The sequence below is a fragment of the Trachurus trachurus genome (genome assembly GCF_905171665.1).
Source record: "Trachurus trachurus genome assembly, chromosome: 15".
Classification (NCBI taxonomy): Eukaryota; Metazoa; Chordata; class Actinopteri; order Carangiformes; family Carangidae; genus Trachurus; species Trachurus trachurus.
Window position 1 is genome coordinate 26,991,553 of NC_139906.1, and position 18,619 is coordinate 27,010,171.

An 18,619-nucleotide genomic window follows, 5' to 3' on the forward strand; every position below is an offset into this window, starting at 1 on the left:
GAGGCAGGAGAAGAGGGATAAAGAGGGAGAAGATGTCACTGGCAGGAATAAGCGCCAAAGGCCAGAGCAGAAAATGCGCGGGGCGTCTCTGGAGGCTGATTCCGCACCTTCTGCTGTGTCTGTCTCTGGTCGGCTACGCGGCGCTGGGAGCGCTCATGTTCCAGTACGTGGAGGGAAGGAACGAGTCCACCACCCAGCCGGAGTACCAGGAGTTCTTGGGTCGGATCGTCAACACAGTCCAGAACCTCTCCGGTAAATGTTCACAAATATGTGTTGAAGTAAATCTGTCATGGTTTATTGATGTTGGCGTGAATGGACTTGTCATGGATTTTCTCTTGAGCCAACACTGGAGACCAGTTTGGACCCCGGCCTATAAGTCGTATAACAAGCCCATGTGTAGTTTAATTATGTTCATTTTGTCTTCTCAAATATATTAGTTATATTTTTCTTGTGTTCAGACAATGAAAGGAGGAAATGAGGAAGACTGGAGTCACAGTCGAAACTGTCAAGCAGGTAACATCATTCTTGATTTCATTGTCTGAACACAAGAACATTTTAACTAAGCCCATGTGTTACATTAATGGATCATTACCTTTATAGGTCATGCATCAACTCTCCCTCTGTTTTTCCAGATAATGCGTCCTGTACGCACCAACACATACTGGAGCAGGTGAAGATTGAGATGAGGGACAAATTCAAGTCCATCTGGCTCCAGAGACCTGACAGGTGGGATTTCTTTGGCTCCATGTTCTTCTGCTGCACTGTGTTCACAACTATTGGTGAGTCAGAGGGATTATCATTCATCCAGTAACCCCCCCACCTTAAGTGAATCTGTGTCTTTATTGATTTCCTGCTCCTCCTGCTCCTTTTTTTATATTGCTCTATTGTGGTCTGTTACTTGTGGTTTGGTTTAAACTGTGTGCTCAGCTCCATGCACTGATGGTGCCAGTCAGTGAAAATGCTTGCTATGTATCACTGAGGGTTTGTGAGTGTGTAGCAGTCAGCCATAGTATGTATACTTGTGAGGAGACCTGGGGCCAAATGGAGAAACCATGCGTACACATGAAATGTGTGTGTACGCCACTTTCCACGTACTTTTCCTCATGTATAAAAATCTACGGGAGGTGAGAATGTGCTTACTGGTATGCATGCTTCAGGCCATGCATAGTCTCCCGTCTTCACATCGTTTCAGATTATTGTGCTGTTGCGAGTTGCAAGAACGGCTATGTCGTGAATTCTAGTTGGTTGGTGGTTGGCTACGTGTCATTGTTCATGTAGCCTAGCCATTGAGCTGTGTCTAAGTCATGTATCACTTTGATGTGAACTGTTTCAATTTTACTTAAAGAGGATGTGGGAGAGAGGGAGAGATGGCATAGCAACACAGGTGTGTGTGTGTGTGTGTGTGAGTGTAAGAGAAACATCAGATAGAGTATCAGTATCATCAGATAGATCAGATGCTGTAGAATAAAGGGTTGACTATAGGCTGACAATATAATAGGACATGTCTGTTCTGATTATTGAGCAGTGTAAAGCACAAGCATGTCGGAGCCTCCTATTCTGAAAGTTATTCCCCTAACTCTAACCCTTCAAATGTTGTCTGTTCCTTTTATTGACAATAAACAACTGACAATAGGATAATGTAAACAACACAGCCAGAGCCGCAATGAGTTTATAGTAGGTGTGTGAATGATCAACAATCAAGATTATTGGAAATAGAGGGGCCCAAAATCAAATTTTGCTTAGGGCCCCATGGAGGCTTGAGCCGACTCTCAACTGTTTCTTTCTTGCTTCCGCTATTTCTCCTCAAATTAAATCCCAGCCTTTTATACGCAAGAGGCAGGCAACTGGGGGTGAGTCGGAATGGTGAATCGTGGGCATGGTCAAAGGACTCATGCACGTGCGCACAATTTCAGGATGATTGAGCTGTATGAGAAAAAAAGCATGTGGGAAAATACGTACGTGGGGTTTTATACATCTGACGGGAAGACTGCGCATGTTTCCTGTTTTGTGCGCACACAGATTTCTGCACCTAAATGTACACAGAGTTTTATATATTTGGCCCCCGGTGTTTCTCACTGTAATACTCTGGCCCAGCCGAGGGTCCCATAGGGGTCCCATATCATGAGATGCTTTTTAGGGTCACACTATTGTATTCCTAGGAATTCTTTCTTTCTTTCTTCTTCCGAGGAAGTCCTACTTCCCAAGGGCAAAAATTAACCAAACTTTACAGAAATGTCCAACCCCATGCTAGATTTACTCAACTCCAAGGACAATAAGCGTTAAATTTAAAAACTTTAAAAACTCCTACCAAACCAACGGTAAATGCTGCAGTTTTGAAACTTTCACCAAACGGTAGCCCCAATACTGCTGAAACTTTTGTCCACTTAAACTCATTACAAATGATGAAGTCCATCACTCAGCTTTTTTCAAAAACTGTAAAACTTATTAAACCTATCTCCTCCCACAATTTTTGCTCAATTGCTACAGAGCATCTTCAGACTGTCCTCCACAAAACTTGTTTCTCGGATTTTTGATTTATCAAAGATTGAGCCTACAGTGCATGAAAACGTATGACTGTAAACACTACTGTAAACATATACTATAAAATTCTTGCTAAATACATTTTCAATCTTCCTGAAAAAAATTGATGAACTTTGGTAAATATCAGAAGTTTTTTTTCTCAAAAACTGAAATTTTGAGAACATTTTGAATTCTGCTCTCATGGGAACAACTGCAGTCAATATAGAGTGACATTTTTAAACATCAGATTTTCTCTTATGAAGCAAAACACTTAGAGATAAAAACAAATCACCAATATTTCCATGCTGTCAAGATGCAATTTATGTATTAACAGATTTTTGTTTAGGTAACAGAATTTCTGACATTTTGACCATTTTCAAAATCTGCCTTGACAACAGCTGCCCGAACAGTGACTCCCTGAGTCGATAAATGAAGCTACACAGCAGGTCTCACTTGACTACCAGCCAATGATGATGACCCCTGCAGCCATGTTCACTGTAGCCTTCCACCAAATCAGACAGCAGGCCAAGTTGGGACTTGATCTGGAGTTAACCAAGTGCTTACTGATGAATAGTGGTTGGGTAGGACTTTTCTAGCAGCAAAACCTCATGTGTGCGGCTGGACAAAACATTTCACAAGTGTTCACCAGCTGCACATAAACAGTACAGATATGAGTTAAATGTATACAACTCCGGGTTTTTGGGTCTGATACTGATTCCATATCTATCTGATATCAGTTCATGATCCCTGGTGAGTGGAATTCTACCATTTAGCTGTACAGCATCAGTAAACCTAAAACTGATTATGAATCAATGAATGGGCAAGCAGCCATTCACACCCATGTTGATGTCTGCCTGCCAGATTTGTAAATAGGGATGTGTTTCTAAATTTAGAACATGTCTAGACTCCTTTAAGAGTTCAAACTTCACATGATGAACTCAGAAGTTCAGACTCCCAGAGAGCTAATCTCTCGGGCTAATTGCATTTGGAACAGCAGTAGGCTACTTCCTGATATCATCAGCTCCGCCCATCACAGGTTCAACACATCTGTACCTGACTGTATTGTGACTAATCAATGCAAACTCACATCTCCTCAAACAGATAAAACATGAAGTGCAGCAAGATACATGGTCCATACACAGCCAATGTATTTTTTTTTCATCTGCAATCTATATTAAAGGGATACTTCACCCAAAATCTAATCACCGTCATGCCAAGGAAGTTTGGAGAACTTTCGGAGTCATCAAACGCTTTTGGAGTTGGACAACAAGGCTAAAAACAGAGATCAAATGTATTTTTTTCGAACAACTTTTTCATGTGGTGGCTTCAGGACACTTGGGTCAGTACGGACGAGCACTGCAGTATGGAGGTATTTGGATGTTCCGTAGTGGATGATTCAAAAGTGAGCTCTATCCGCCGCCATTATATGAAAATCCGTTGCCAGCTTATGAAGACTCTGAGAGTTCTCCAAATCCTTCCTTGGCATGACAGTGAGAAGAAAATTGGAATTATCTATTTTGGGTGAAGTATCCCTTTAAAGATCCAACTCAAAACAAAATCTTACATGGACCACTACCTCTGTTCAGTTTTATTTCTATATATTTATTTTTATTGATAGGTGTTGTTTTATTTAAGCTCTCAGAGGCAGTATTGTTGTTGAACACTCCAGCAAATCATGTATTTTAAGCTTCATCATTCTAATGAACAGCAACAAATATTAGGTTCCATGTCATGTTCCAAATATTTACATTTCATTTGTCAAAACACTACAGACACAGACACATTGGTGATTTGCAGAGAGCTAGGCTGCATTCTGGGATAGTTAGCTGTCCCACGTCCACACAAAACAAAAAAACGATAAACCGGCTGGAGGGAGAACACTTCCTATATATTTGATCTGTTCTTGGGTGGATGTGAAGATTGAATTGGAACAGAACTGAGACTGGTGACGTTAGACAAAAAATTAAACTCACAGAAAAACCCAGACCGGATGTACTTGGTCTGTTTTAGTCATTGTGTCCACAGTATAAGCAGCATCTCAGTCTCAGTCCTTCAACTGTGTGTGTATGCAGGATGTGTTCAGGCAGTATAGTATGTATGTCAGCTGTGTGCTTGTATGCATTTAGCATGATGAACAAAACATGAGCAGTGATTAAAACAAGCAGTTTTGCTGTTTGAACCCATTCAGAGTTTGCAGCAGTGAAATCCATTAAAACTTTATATAAACCTTTGTCTGGGATGGTTCTACATATGGGCAGATTTGTCTGATAAATAATAGTAGGCTACAGAGACCATTTTTGTGGAAATACAGTCTTTAGATATCTTGCATGGTGACACAGGATAAGATGGTGGCAGTTGATGACAGGTCAGTGGGAATCCTCTCCCCCCCCCCCCCCCCCCCCCCCACACACACACACACACACTGTGCAGACACACACAGACTAACGAGCCTGGATCCTAAAAAAAAAAAAGTTGACACTGCCTTTTGTTTCTGCTGCGTCTCATGATCAGATGGCAGCTGTTTGTGGATGGCTGGAATAGCAGAGGACTGACAGGCCTCCGACAGACAACTGACCGCTGTGCGTCAGTCTCTGTGGGGCCGAGCCCCATTCACAGTTTATTCGAAGAGGCATTTTGTTTGACATTGTTAGGATGTTCTCCTGTATTTAACTCATTGGAACAATCCCAAAATAACCAACACCCACTGCCATTCAGCTGCAACTATAATCTGGACTCTAACATCCTGTTTACACCTGGTATTACCCAGATGTGTTATTAATAAGTTATTGTTACTCTCACTGAGATCACATGGCTCTCCTCCAGAGAAAACCTGCTGCTGACTAATTAACAGTGGTGGTAAAACAGCTGTAGGCGTCAAATATTGTATTTCACATAGTTTTGATTCAAACATTGCAAGTTTTGAAAAATGTGTTTTCTTTTTTATCTCCACTACGTGGAGCTTGGTTTTCCTTTAACATGAAGGAGCCTTGTGATACATTAGTCAGTCTGCTCCTTTCATATACATGATAAGTGGTTAAGAGAATCCAGCTAATGGCTAATGGCTCAGCAGCAACAGGAAGCGTTGGCCTCTGTCAGTGAAGAATGGTGTTTACTTCACCACAAAAAGCTCATTAGAAGTTGTTAGAGGTTAGGGCCACTCTGCTCTGTGCTGTCTCCTTACTTTGGAAAAGTGAAATTGATAATCTAACTTTCATTGAAAAACGATTGGGTCAAATCAGTGTTTTACAATGTGTACATCTTTAAGAAAAGGTAGCGTTTCTTATTGATAATAATGCCTGTACATTGTGACACTGTAGGCTATACATTGCATGCATGATCCTCTTAAGTATCTGTCTTTTTCATTAAAGCAGTTCTTACCTTTCTGGAACTTTTGCACATTTCTTTGTCTAAAAATGCGTTAATAATCTGATGATACATTAAAATGTAAGAGAAACCCAACAGGGTTAAAAACTCATCATTTTTCAATTCTCATATAATTCTGAGAAAAGACTGACCAATAATATTATTCGGTCCGATTAATAAGATTTGGCGAGCGACCGAACACTTTGTGCAGTGGCTCGGTTTTTTGTTTGGCTTCTTGTTTTGGACTCTTGGTTTCTTTCGTTCCCCTGTTAAGTTAAGTTAGTTCCTGTATTATTTTGAAGTTCTGTTTCTGTCGTTACGATGCTAGGCTCGCCTCGGCTCTACCTAATCAAAACCCCCTCCCAAAGGTTAGCCCAGCACCTAGCATGAACCTACCTGTCCCTGCGTGATGCATCGACTTGTAAGTGAAGTTATTTCCCTGGGTGAGTGTAGTCGTTTCCTATCTGGAGGGGGGTCGTGTATTGTGGGAAACTCACCCAGGTGAACTGCGCACGCCCTGTCCGTGGGTCGGCTCCGGCCGTCTCCTTTGACTTCGGTTTCTCGGACAGCCCGCTCTTTGCTTAGTTGTTTAAGTTCATTAAGTGTGGGTCAAAAAGAAAAACAAGTGGTGGTGTGGTGGATGTCGCTTCAGTCTTCTCGGTGTCGTTGAGTCACCTTTTCCCTGTGGCGTCTCCCTCGTGGACCTCCGCCTTCTTCCTACTTCCGGCCCAAAATCCCGACCTCCTTCTCGGGAGCAGCTGCCACCAATTTTGAGAATCCCCCAACACCACGCCCCCTTCTCACGTGTATGTCAGTGAGTCCCTAGCAACCACTCTACCGTACATCCCACCAGACGGACTCATAACAGTCGTGATTTGTGTCTTGAGTTCCTGTTTTACTTTGAAGTCCCTGTCCTGTCTTCCTGTGTGCTCCCTGCCCTTGATTACCTAATGTGTCTCACCTGTGTTAATTGCACCACCTGTGTCTCGTTCCCTCATGTATTTAACCTCAGTGTCTCTCTTTGTCCTTGTCGGTTCACTGCCGTTTGTCCTCGTTCCATGGTGCGTTTCCTTTGTTCCTGTGTTCCGTGAGGTAAAATAAAGCCTGTGATTCATCGACGGTCTGCATTTGGGTCCTGCATTCTCCCCCCAACCTGACACACCAGAGCAGTAGCAGGACACAGAGAGCAGAGGAGACTAGAGTCACAACACACACTAGAAAGAAGTTTTTTTGGAAATAAACAGTTTTTTAAAAGACCAATAACTGCAGCCGCAGCTGGTCGTGGAGTTTCATGTCTAATATAGGCCTAAAAATAAAAATAATAATGAATAAAATAATTAGAATGAAAAAGAGGAAGAGAAGAAGTCCAAACATCAACATATTGTTTTATAACAAAGTAGATTTTATTTGTATGATCTTAAGGAGGCTGGCATCATTCTCTTGAACAGCCACACCTCAGTCAGAGACATGTGTATGTGCAGTTCAGTGGTCTTCAATCTTTGTCGTCAATTTGCCGCAGTCAGCATCCAGTGTATGTTGCTGCGATGAGTTGCTTTGTAACGAATTGCTGCATCACCACCGCGTTGTCGTCTAGTAGCAGGAATCCATGATGCGCTTCATGCTCATGAACCTCATGCCGCTCATGCCCATGGTGCTGAAGTTCCTGTACTCTCCGGGCCTCATGTACCACATCCTTCCTCTGAAGTGGGGCTGCTCGTACATCAGCCAGTTGCCATCCATCACGTTGCAGGACATGCAGTTGGACATTCTGTAGCGATCCATGACGTTGTCGCAATCCTCCATCATCTCGTACATCTGGCCCATGAAGTTCTCTCTCTCGTAGATCTTCATCCTGTAGGAGCCTCTGTGCATGGGGATCATACGGCAGGACCTGATGCAGTCGTTCATGCCCATCATGCTCATGTAGTCAGAGTACTCGCCCCTCCTCATGAAGTACTGGTTTCCCATGAAGTTGGTGCGGTCGTAGACCATGAAGCAGCCCCTCTCCACCCTGCAGGAGTGGCAGCGGTTCAGGTAGGAGGACATGTCAGGGCAGTCGCTCATGCACTCATAGGAGCGGCCCTGGAAGTTCCTCTCCTCGTAGAAGGTGATCTTGCTCATCATGTTCATGCCAGACATGTTTGCCAGGTGTTGTTGCTGCTGCTGCTGCTGCTGTTGATGGTACTGCTGCTGGAGCTGAACTGCTTGTCTACCTGCTGGAGACCTTCCTTTTTATACCTGAAAAGCAGAGGGCCCCTTTGTGAAAACAGCCTGACCCAGCAACATGCCATAGAAGCCCATTGAGGACTGAAGGTTTTCAACATTTACAGCCTTAAAAAAGAGAGGCTTTTGTCAATTAGCCAATATAATAGGAACACACAAAACAGCACATGGAACACCTGCTTTGTAAAATGGCTTGTGATTGGCTGAACACTGCCGTCACAGTGTTGCTAGGTCAAATACAGAGCCAAGAGAAGGCGCAGAGGCCCAATGTCCTCTCATAACACTTTGAATTACAATACGCTGAAGGTTATTATGGATATTTGACCGAATGACACCCAAATCAACTTACAAACTTTAATAGTGAGCAGCCAACACAGGAAGTCACATGTGTACGGTCGGTAACTGATGTTACGATCAGCTGGAGCACGGGGCAGTAAACCTCAGTCCGCTCTCTGGCGTGTTTATTGTCCACTCAGATAATTCATGGTGACAGCGGTAATGAAACATTAATGATTGCCAGATAAGCCTCCACATGCCCGACGTGAGCTAAGCATCCAGTGCTAACGGCTAGGCTAGGCTACTGTTAGCTCTGTGAGTTCTATGGTCCGGACGGGATCATCCCTCCCCAATTTGTATGGGACCGGGGAACATAGAACCCTTTTTCTAAAAAAGGGTCCTATGTTACCCGCTGTGCGCTGTGGGAACATAGAACCCTATTTTTAAAAAAGGGTCCTATGTTCCCTGCTTTTCCCCAGAAGGACCCAGGGAACATGCAATTTTTGTATCCATACCTAGAAGTTGAGTTGTGACTTGGCATATTTTTGCCTATTTGAGTGAGAAGTTGAGTTGTGACTTTGAGTGAGAAGTGGAATTGTCCCATTGGTTGGGTTTAGGCAATGAAGAAAGGAGTTGGTTAATTTTAGCAAAAAGACCAGGTAGAGGCTAGACAGGCCAGATAGAGAGAGTCCAGACAAGTAAAGAGAGTCCATCGACCGGCAACAGTGGGGAACATAGGACCCTTTTTTTTTTTTTTTTTTTTTTTAAAAAGGTCCTATGGCTCGACTCGGCCCAGTCGTGAGGTGCTGACCACGGTCCGGATTTATTTTCGCCCTGAACCCCGCTAGCCCGGCTCATTGAGAACTGTAATCTGTAACAATTGCTTCCCCTGCGTCTCCAGTAGCAACAGTTTGTTATAAAACTCATCATCACTGAGTCCGTTTATACGGTTTAAAACTTCGGTGTTAGGTTTGACTGTGTTGTTCCCGTTTCACTGGCTTTCCTGTTCTGTTTACCGTTGCAATGCCAATGCATGCAGTGGGGAGGGAGGGGGTCACGTGGAGGTGCGGCAGGAGGGAGAGGTGGGTGAGACTTTGGAGGAAGGTGGAGCGGTTGATTTTCAAATGTTTGTGCTGTGCTGTGTGAAATGCCAGAAAGGTAGAAATTACATGATTAACTGACAAAATATTGTGAACATTTAATTCTGGAAATCCGTAAACAGAAAAGCAAACAAGATGTCATCCAACTGATGTCTGGATAAAAATGAGAGTGAACAAACTGGCAGGATGTGTGATTAAATAATGCAGTTTTGTGCAGAGGATGTCTGGTATTAATTCAAGTAATTACTGCAGACATGGAAGACATTTAAACAATGAGGTCTGGAGACAATATTTACATGAGCAAATCCAATTAAATCCCAGTAAATCCATCTCCGATGATGTTGTCTAAATTGAATGTTAAACTGTTGCTTTATTCTTTAATGTTGTAGCAGGCCATGTTGCCCTGGACTGTTATACAGCAAATAGGTTGTACAATTAAATTAAAGGAAATGTGCTTGGAAAAAAAACCTCTTGACACACAACACATGTAAAGTTTTTTTTGGCAAGCTCACTCCTGTCACACAGGATTAATTCACCACCATTTAATGACCAATTCAATTTAACTTTTATTTGTAAAGCACCAAATCATAATACACATTATCTCAGACACTGGAACAAAGCACAGGAAGAAACCTACACTAATGTAACCCCTGAAGTAGCCTACCTTGTCTTTAAAGCAGGAGTAAGCGGAATGTTTGTGTTAATATAAGTCTTAAATAGTTCTATCTTCCGACAGCAATCACTTACATAGAGTGTTTGCTCCGAAACACAGGTCTGTCAGTCACTCTGCTCTGCTGTAAGCCGAGGAGAAAACTTCTTGTATACTTCCTTGTATCCTACAAGCTTTATCCAATGAGGAGAGAGAACGGCATGAAGGGCTGTGTGTGCAGCCAAGGGATGCGCGTGAATGTGGTGACGTAGGGACGAGGGCCAATAGATCCATGACGAGGGTGGGGGCTGCTAACTCCATCGGCTGACAAGAAGTTAGCCAAAACCACCGGATCGCTTACTTCTGCTTTAACTGAGAGTTAGCTAACTTAGCTGTGGCCAGAGGGCTCCTTCAGGCAATGTAGCAATGCTTCATTGTTGGCGCAGTAGGTTGAGCAGGCGTCCCATATGTAGAGTCTACAGCCCTCACTGCAGTCGGCCCCGGTTTTAAATCCCACACCATGACTGCATGTCATTCCCCCTTTCTCTGACTCCCCATTTCCTGTCGGTCTCATACTACCCACTAAAGTCATAAAAGCCCCCCAAAAATTATACAGTATATGTATATAGCCTATAATAATAATGTAACATTAAAGCAGCTCATCACTCAGTTTCTGTGCCGGTGCTCCTGCTGCTTCTCTAAACTGGGAGTTGACCACAGGTAATACTACATACACTTGAACACAGATGTCACTTCCATCCTATCACCATCTTGTCTTATGGGTTAAAAATGGTTTGTGGTTATTTTCTTTTTTCACAATTCTGGTTCATGAAATTCAAAGTAATAGTCAAGTTGATTTCATGTGAGTATGTTCTGCAGACTTTGATGTGACTGCTTGATTGGTCTTTAAATCCTATAGTGACTAAAGCGTATCTTTTCTCCATTGCTGTTGCAGGGTATGGGGAGATCTATCCAGTTACTCTGCCTGGTAAGGTGGTGTGTGTCTTCTACGCCATGGTGGGCATCCCCCTCATGCTTCTAGTCATCCTTGATGTGGGAGACTTCCTTGCCAGACTTATGACCAGAGCCTACGTCCGTATCCACACCCTCTGGAAAGTCCTCGTGTCCTACGCCCGCTCACCGTGGAGGGCCCGTAAGAGGGCAGCGGAGCCCAACCACTGGGGCCTGGACGACGGTACCTTTGTGTTCAGTCATGAGGTTGTAATACGCGAACCCCTCGACATCCGGCACGTGATCCACAGCCAGGCGGACGTACGACACAAGTCCATCCATCTCGAAAACAACAAGGAGATTTTCGAGAAGATTCTGGCCAGGGAGAATTTACTCAGAAAGGGCCCACTGCTCAGAAGCATCTCCTGCCCGCAGCTTGACCGGCTGCCACCACCGTCCAAAGAACACACCTTATGGGACTTCACAGGGTTAGGGAATAAAATGGAAATGCTGGATGTTCCCTTTGTGTTGATCCTTTTCGTTGTGTTTGCCTACATTTTCTTTTTCGGTTTGATTCTGCCACGGTGGGAAACTGAATTCAAGGGGTTTGACCCCTTCTACTTCTGCTTCATCACGCTCACCACCATAGGTTTTGGCGACATTGTGCCCAATCACCCCAAATTCTTCATGCTGACCTCACTCTTCATCATTGGTGGCATGGCCATCATGTCCATGGCTTTTAAACTGAGCCAGACACGAATTGTAAGCTGCTACCGCCAGTTCATCAAGTTCATCAGCAGGGGAAATGTGGAGACTTTGAAAAGCGAGAGTGACTAAGTCACTAGACAGTGTTTGGCCCATCTCTAAGAGGTGTATAAGTCACAGTCCTGGCTTTGAAACAGGCCCAGAACGGAGTCTGTAGGAACTTGTGCTGTCTTTGTGCTGGTTGTTCAGCTACAAGCATGAGCAAAATGAAAAATGTGCATGTGCTTATGCCCAGTACAGGGTGATATTCAAAATGTTTCCTATCAAGATGAACTTCAAATTTTTCCAAGTAATGACGACTGATTGTGCTGCAGCAATTGTACTGCTTTAGGTACTACAGATGAGGGACACAGCAGCTTTGTGTTTGCTCTGGATTTCTTACTCCCTGCTCGAAAAAACGCAATAAAATTCTGCTTAAGTTCAGCTTGTTTGTTTTTTCAACTTCACTTTTCTAGACTGTACTGTAGCATGGATCAGTATAAGATTGATAACCTTGAGTGTAAATGTCACAGTGTCATGGAATCACAGTGGAACCTACAATTACTAAGAATAGTCTTGAATGATCCTATAATATTGATTATGTTATTTCAAATGTGATGGTTAGAGGAGAGAGGGTGCATGAGAAGGTGAGTGTATTAACTTCTGTGTTTACATACACACAAAACATATATTGCCTACACAACATACAGACACACATGTTGAACAGGTGTGTTGATGAAGGTTTGGCTTTTTACTTATGAAGGTTTTATTGCACTATGAGCGTATTTCACATCAATTCAAGTGTATGTGTGTGTGTGTTCTGACTAGATGAACTAGGACACAATATGCATTTTTTAAAATCAATCAGTAACTCTTCTCCTGTCAAAAACCAACAGACCTGATTAAAATGCTAAAAACACACAAAAAACTTTCATCTTCTAATCATTGTTTATTTCTCAGTCCCCAGACAATATTCTATATTTTCAATATGTATGTGCTTTCTAACTCCTGCCATCATAAACACAGCTTGCGCACAGGTGCAGGGGTGGAGTGGGGCAAAAAAAAAAATTGGCCCAAACATAAAATCAGTTTTATTTATCTTAATCTCCTCAATTAGATACTGTGCATTACCATGCCTGGGTGATTACAGTGTTATTAGATAATCAATTAGATAAAATCTGGATCCTTCAATTTGCTAGAGCCAGGCTGGAATGATGGAATAAAATGATACAACCAGTAACTGGAATCAGCCACATGAGGGCAGCAGAACATAGGCTAATGAACCTCTCCCTCTCTCTTGCAGTGAGTAAAAGTTCCTTGAGAAAAGCATCATATTTGTCAAGGAAACCAACCATTTCCAAATACTTGCCATAATCAATAGGGTCATTAATCATATGCTGCCACTGACTTTTGCGAGGAAACACCTGACTGCTGACAGATTTCTTCTATCATGCTTGTCCACTCTCTGATGATGGGTGTGATATTTGTCATCCCAGTAATGAGTAAGCTGCTACCTGTAGGCATAGACGCATTATCTCATATAATGCAGATCTATGCTTTTGATGTGATATGCAGCCTGCATCTGACAGCTCAGTGTGACATAGGCTACGGCCGACGGCCTTTATTTCTAAATCCCTCAGTTTATTTTTACACATTAGCGACCAAGCTCATCGTTAATTAGTTCATCTTCATCTTCCTCACGTAGGCCTACTGTTCTCCTCGCTGCGCTGTCGGACCTGGGTCTCTGTCACCGTTGCGTTGTAGCGCTTCACCAGTGGCGTCCCTAGGCTAAAACATTCGGGGCTAAAGCCCCGGATGTTTTTTAATTAGCCCCGAATATTCATTTTCCAAAAAAAAAAAAGAGCTCACATCCTCAAACTACGGTTATCTTATGTTGATGCTTCGATAAAACAGTGTTTTTGGACAGGTTTGAGTAACAATTAATTATATTTTTAAAAAGCCACTACTTTGGCTTTGGCACACAAGTGGTTAACACCTCCAGGTCGCACTTGACGTCATTCACCCAAAACAGCGGTGCATTTAACTTGACAACAAATACCTGACAGCAGGCAGGTTTGACAACAGCAAGCTGCAGCTGTCTTTTGGTAGCTAGTAGCAGCTAAAGTGTATCAAGATGCCACAAAAAAGATTTCCATGTTTTCCCCCAAAGGTGGTCAGCAATCAAAAAGGTAATGGGAATATAAATTATGTAAAAATGTATAATTTCGAAAAGAGTGTTGCAGCTGGAACTACAAGAGGGTAGTAGCTAACGTTAGCTAGCTAGCAGCTAGTTGATATTGCTCTGGTTGATATTACATGAGAAAAAAAGCAATCTGTAATTATTGGCATCTGTAAATGCAATTGTGGGGTGTGAGAATTGTGTACCTAGAAATAACTAAGTTTGGGCTTCTTCTAGAGGGGAAAGTTGCTGAAGTTAATGTGCTATAACATCGAACCATCTTGTTTATTTTCTTTTTCATGCATGATAGCAGCTAGTTAGCAGACAGGGATCCCGCACAGCCTGCCTCTTTTACTGTAGCTGCTAATGTGTTAAATGGAAACACAATTGTTACGTAGCTAGCTAATGTCAGTACATAGAACTAAATTCAAAATGGGTCATTCATTTGATGATCTGTGGATTGCATCGTTTTCACCTTTTTCACCAATGATGGAGAATGTCTCTATGCCTAAAAATTTCCGCGCGCGCTCTGCGCGCGCATATATTGCATGTGTCACTCTTCCGGGCTAAGCCCCGGATGTGTCAAAATCCTAGAGACGCCCCTGCGCTTCACTCCAACATTTTCATTAGAAAACGCTGTAGTGCTGCATAGGCTACTCCAGGCCTGTGTGGAGCGTGTGTGGCGCTGTAGCGCTGCCACACAGAAACACCAACAACAGAGAAGAAGACAGAAAGCTTCCCCGCAGTATTCAAACTCCAAACATTACAAGTGGATAATGGATTAAATGTTGACTGGGAGTCGTGTCAGTGCAAATATGACGATCGATAATGATTTAACGGGCAAGATTCAGCTGCAGTGTCCGAGGGACCGAGTTAGTTAGACACTGTTGTTAAGTAACGTCCATAGACTGAAGCTGTAGGCTACACAGCGGTGTGTCTCGGTACAGGTAGAGCGGTCGGGATATGACATCATTGTGGCTCTCAGAAAATACTTCCGACGTCCATGCCTGTAGGCTTAGCTAATGTCATACATATAGAACAGAAGAGTGCCTGTCTCTCTACTCTTTTCACTGTACCTCAGCTGTTTTCCATTTGCGCCTTTGAGCATTCTGCTGGCGGTCAAATTCGAAGACGTGGTCCAAGTCCTCTGCTTTTGGGCTTGTGGAGAGGTCCAAGGCACTGACTTGCTGACTCTGACTATTTCTGTCAACAACAACCTAGAAGATGGATTTGTTAATTACTGACCATTTCATTTATCTAAAAAAAAAAACATTCACTTGTTCAATGTCCTTCTGCTATCAAAAATACTCCTGGAGTCCCAAGGCTTCCTCCTCAGTCCATCCTGAAAAATTGAGCCACCGATTGTGTCCAAGTTAGGTTTAATCCCCTGAAAGCACTGGCATACAAAACTAGCTGTAGCCTCTTGAAAAACATTAGTTGTGAGTAGGATTCATTTGATGAGAAGCAGTGTGAAATAGTTAACAGACAAAGTAAACAGATTCCACCTCAGTCTTTTCTGACTTATCATCAATAATGAAACACAATAGCAAATCTGATTGAATTCACAAAATCTACCTAATCACAAAAAGAAAACCTCCATTTCCTGCAACCCCCATCAAAGAAAATGAACAAAAAGCTGACAAAGTCATCAAAATTGTGGGTTACAGTGAAACAAAATTGCAGAGCAAAAGTTGAGTTCCTTCATTAACTTGTATCTGTGTATTTTAATGTGTGGGATAGTGGGGGGTGGGGGTATACTGTAGTAAGGAGACTCACCTGTGCAGCTGAGTGAGGGGCTTCTGCCTCTAGTGGGGGATGTCAGGTGTGATTTGCAAGTTGCAGTCAAACAAATGTGTAGTTGCAGTGTCTCCAGTAGAGTGCGGTAGCGTGCTGTGTACAATGCAGCCCTGCGATTTTTGTGTGTGCATTGTGTGATAGTGGGAGCTTCCTCAGAGCTCTAGTAGTGTCTCTCCTCCCTTTATTTTGAAGTCAGTGTCTTGTCTTCCTGTCTGCTCCCTGCTGTGATTACCTAATGTGTCTCACCTGTGTTGATTTCCCCACCCATGCTCACGTATTTAACCTGTGTGTTTTCCCATTGTCCTATTCAGACTGGCTGCATTGTTACCCCATGTCCCTGTGTGTATGTGTGGTCCTGCCTTTGTGTTTCTTTTGTTCACCCTGCCATCCCTGGCCCTGTCTGGTTTGCATTTGGGGCCAGTCCCTTCCACATCCTGACAGAACAATCCAACCAACTATAGACCCAGCACACAAGCACTTTCTGGACAAGACTGTGGTCAAGCTTCCCATGCTTGCCAGTCACCCTCTTGCCCAGCCTGGCCTCCAGAAAGGACTTGCCAGCGGCGGTGTCCTCCAGCCTGGCTGGCTGCCCACCAGAATCTCCATGGCCTTCTGATCCGGCCTCCTGCTGGCCTTCACAGTCCCTTTTTGTTCTTTTTCTTGTTGTCTGTCCTCTCTCTCAAGACCTTCACAACCTAATGTTGGAAAACACACTGTTGGTTACAGATGTGTTTCTAAACCTCTGAATGCACAGTGCTGGAAGTGAAAAGAACATAATTTCAATTTAAACTGGCCATGACCACTGCTACTGCAAGATTTCTGACGGAGTCAAATTAAGAGTTGTCCAAGAGTCAAGGAGCACTCGGAGAGGTCACTAGCAAGGTCCACGCTGCACCAGTGTGTCATTTAAATATTTTAATGGATGGAATGTAAGTGTTGAGGTTGGATGAATGGATATTGTACGGAGGTGCCTGGATAAAGGTAAGGAGAGGGGGTGGGTTGACAAATTTGAGGCGAATGGAAAAAGAAGGGGTTGACCATGTAGACTAGAGTGATTAGAGGTGTGGTTGAGGTGTGGCCTTTTTTCTCTCTTTTTTTTCTCAAGTTAAAAGGACAATTCTGGGCAAATTCAACTCGGGGCTGTATTTTCCTAACATTTTAGGTTAGTAACATTTTCAGTTTTGTGGTAGCTGTGTCTGTCCCCGCATTGCCACGGCAGGGGGGGGGGGGTTGTGGTTTTGAGGGATGTAAACAGCCTAAGCAGCGGAACTTCAATCCGCTCCATTCATCGCTGCCATGGCGATGCGGGGACAGACACAACTACCGCAAAACAGGAGCAATTAAACTGAAAATCTTCAGATTCCTTCTTTTAGACCTAAAATGTTAAAATATATATATATATATACAGCCCTGAGTTGAATTTTCCCGGAATTGCCCTTTAACTCCATCTTCAGAGAGACCTGGAAATGTAGCATGTAGGCTACAGTTGTTTAAAAAAACAATGCACTCAACCGTCATGGCCTCTATGCACGCTCACCATGCAACATACTGTTGACATGTTCAATACTTATATGTTCAGTCTGGATCCTGACATTGCACCCTGGTGTAGTAGTGTTCACAGAACACAAGATGGTGCTGCTGTAAAACCACAAAGAAGAGAGAGAGCGGAGACTCCCAGACTGAGCCAACCTCAGATTTACATCTGTTTCACGGGCTTTTGTCTGAAGCTTTCAGGGGCAAATTGAAGTAAAACAACATTATTTAAGAAGACCATGGAATCGAGCATGCATTATTAGATAAAGGCTTGAATTATCTACTGCGATCTTTGTCTTCCTGAACATTATTTTGACTTTTTCATCTGATTTTGAATGTCTCCTCTTGACCCAAATCCATACGAAAAGAGAAAGGAAGCACATAAACAACACCTGATCACCTCGTAGGCCTACTGTCATTTATACTATTCCTTGTATACATCACATTCATTAAGTCATATGCCTTTTATTTTGATTTCATTTCTAATCTTTTGGAGAGCCATAAAACATAGCTGCTCTATTGACACAGTGGATCAAATAACATCATGTGCCCAGTGGCACTTCTCAGTAATAAGAGCCTCACCTGTATCAAACCATTCAGCTGGTTATAAACAAACACATATCTAGCCAGGAACACACCAGATGTACCCAGTAATAGTAATCGCATGGTACACTACTAGAAGCATGGCACGTCGACCAGTAGAAGTCCTACTGTAGAATAGCTGCAGAACGCTTTGATTTTTATCTTGGCACATAATTAGCAGGTTAGAGTGGACACATGGTTTGCCTGAATCTCTCCTATTGGGTTGAAAAAAATATAGTAGCCTACAAGTATATCTTTAACCACTGTTGCAGCTGCATGTGAAATCATTTTCAAATCAATACTAAAGAGAAAACCACTCTGCTAACCTGCAAACTCTATGTAGTGATGCAGCTGGTGTGAAATTAAAATTGACCTACTCGATATTTCCATTTATACATTAACTTTCCTCATCCAGCAAAAATGACTGTTTGTCAGTCTGCAACAATACTGAATTTAAAAGCATCAACTCTGTTTTAAAGTGATTTCATTTTACCGTTTGGATAAACTGTCATGACATGGCTCAGTGTTCAGAGCCCCACTGCTTTGTCTCCCTCCTCTAACCTGTTGATATAGGCCTATACAGTATCAACCAGGCTTGTTTTCTTTTTAGAGCTTCAGTTCAGCTATATATATATCTTTTTTTATGAAAAATGATGAATAACTGATTTGATTTGTCATTTATGTGTCTTTTTTATTTTAGTA

The 18,619-nt window shown here is 42.9% G+C and overlaps 2 protein-coding genes across 2 annotated transcripts; one reads left to right on the forward strand and one right to left on the reverse strand.

Moving 5' to 3' along the window:
• Nucleotides 1–32: 32 nt before the first annotated feature.
• kcnk18 (potassium channel, subfamily K, member 18) lies at nucleotides 33–11,919 on the forward strand (the record flags this gene model as incomplete). Its single annotated transcript, XM_083987908.1, has 3 exons — nucleotides 33–252; nucleotides 633–779; nucleotides 11,087–11,919. 3 exons carry the CDS (start codon nucleotides 33–35, stop codon nucleotides 11,917–11,919), a joined length of 1,200 nt encoding a protein of 399 aa, XP_083844034.1.
• LOC310998385 (gamma-crystallin M2-like) lies at nucleotides 7,474–8,022 on the reverse strand (the record flags this gene model as incomplete). The annotated part of the gene is made up of 1 exon (XM_083988401.1): nucleotides 7,474–8,022. The coding sequence occupies one exon, from the start codon at nucleotides 8,020–8,022 to the stop codon at nucleotides 7,474–7,476; it is 549 nt and encodes a 182-aa protein (XP_083844527.1).
• Nucleotides 11,920–18,619: the final 6,700 nt, after the last annotated feature.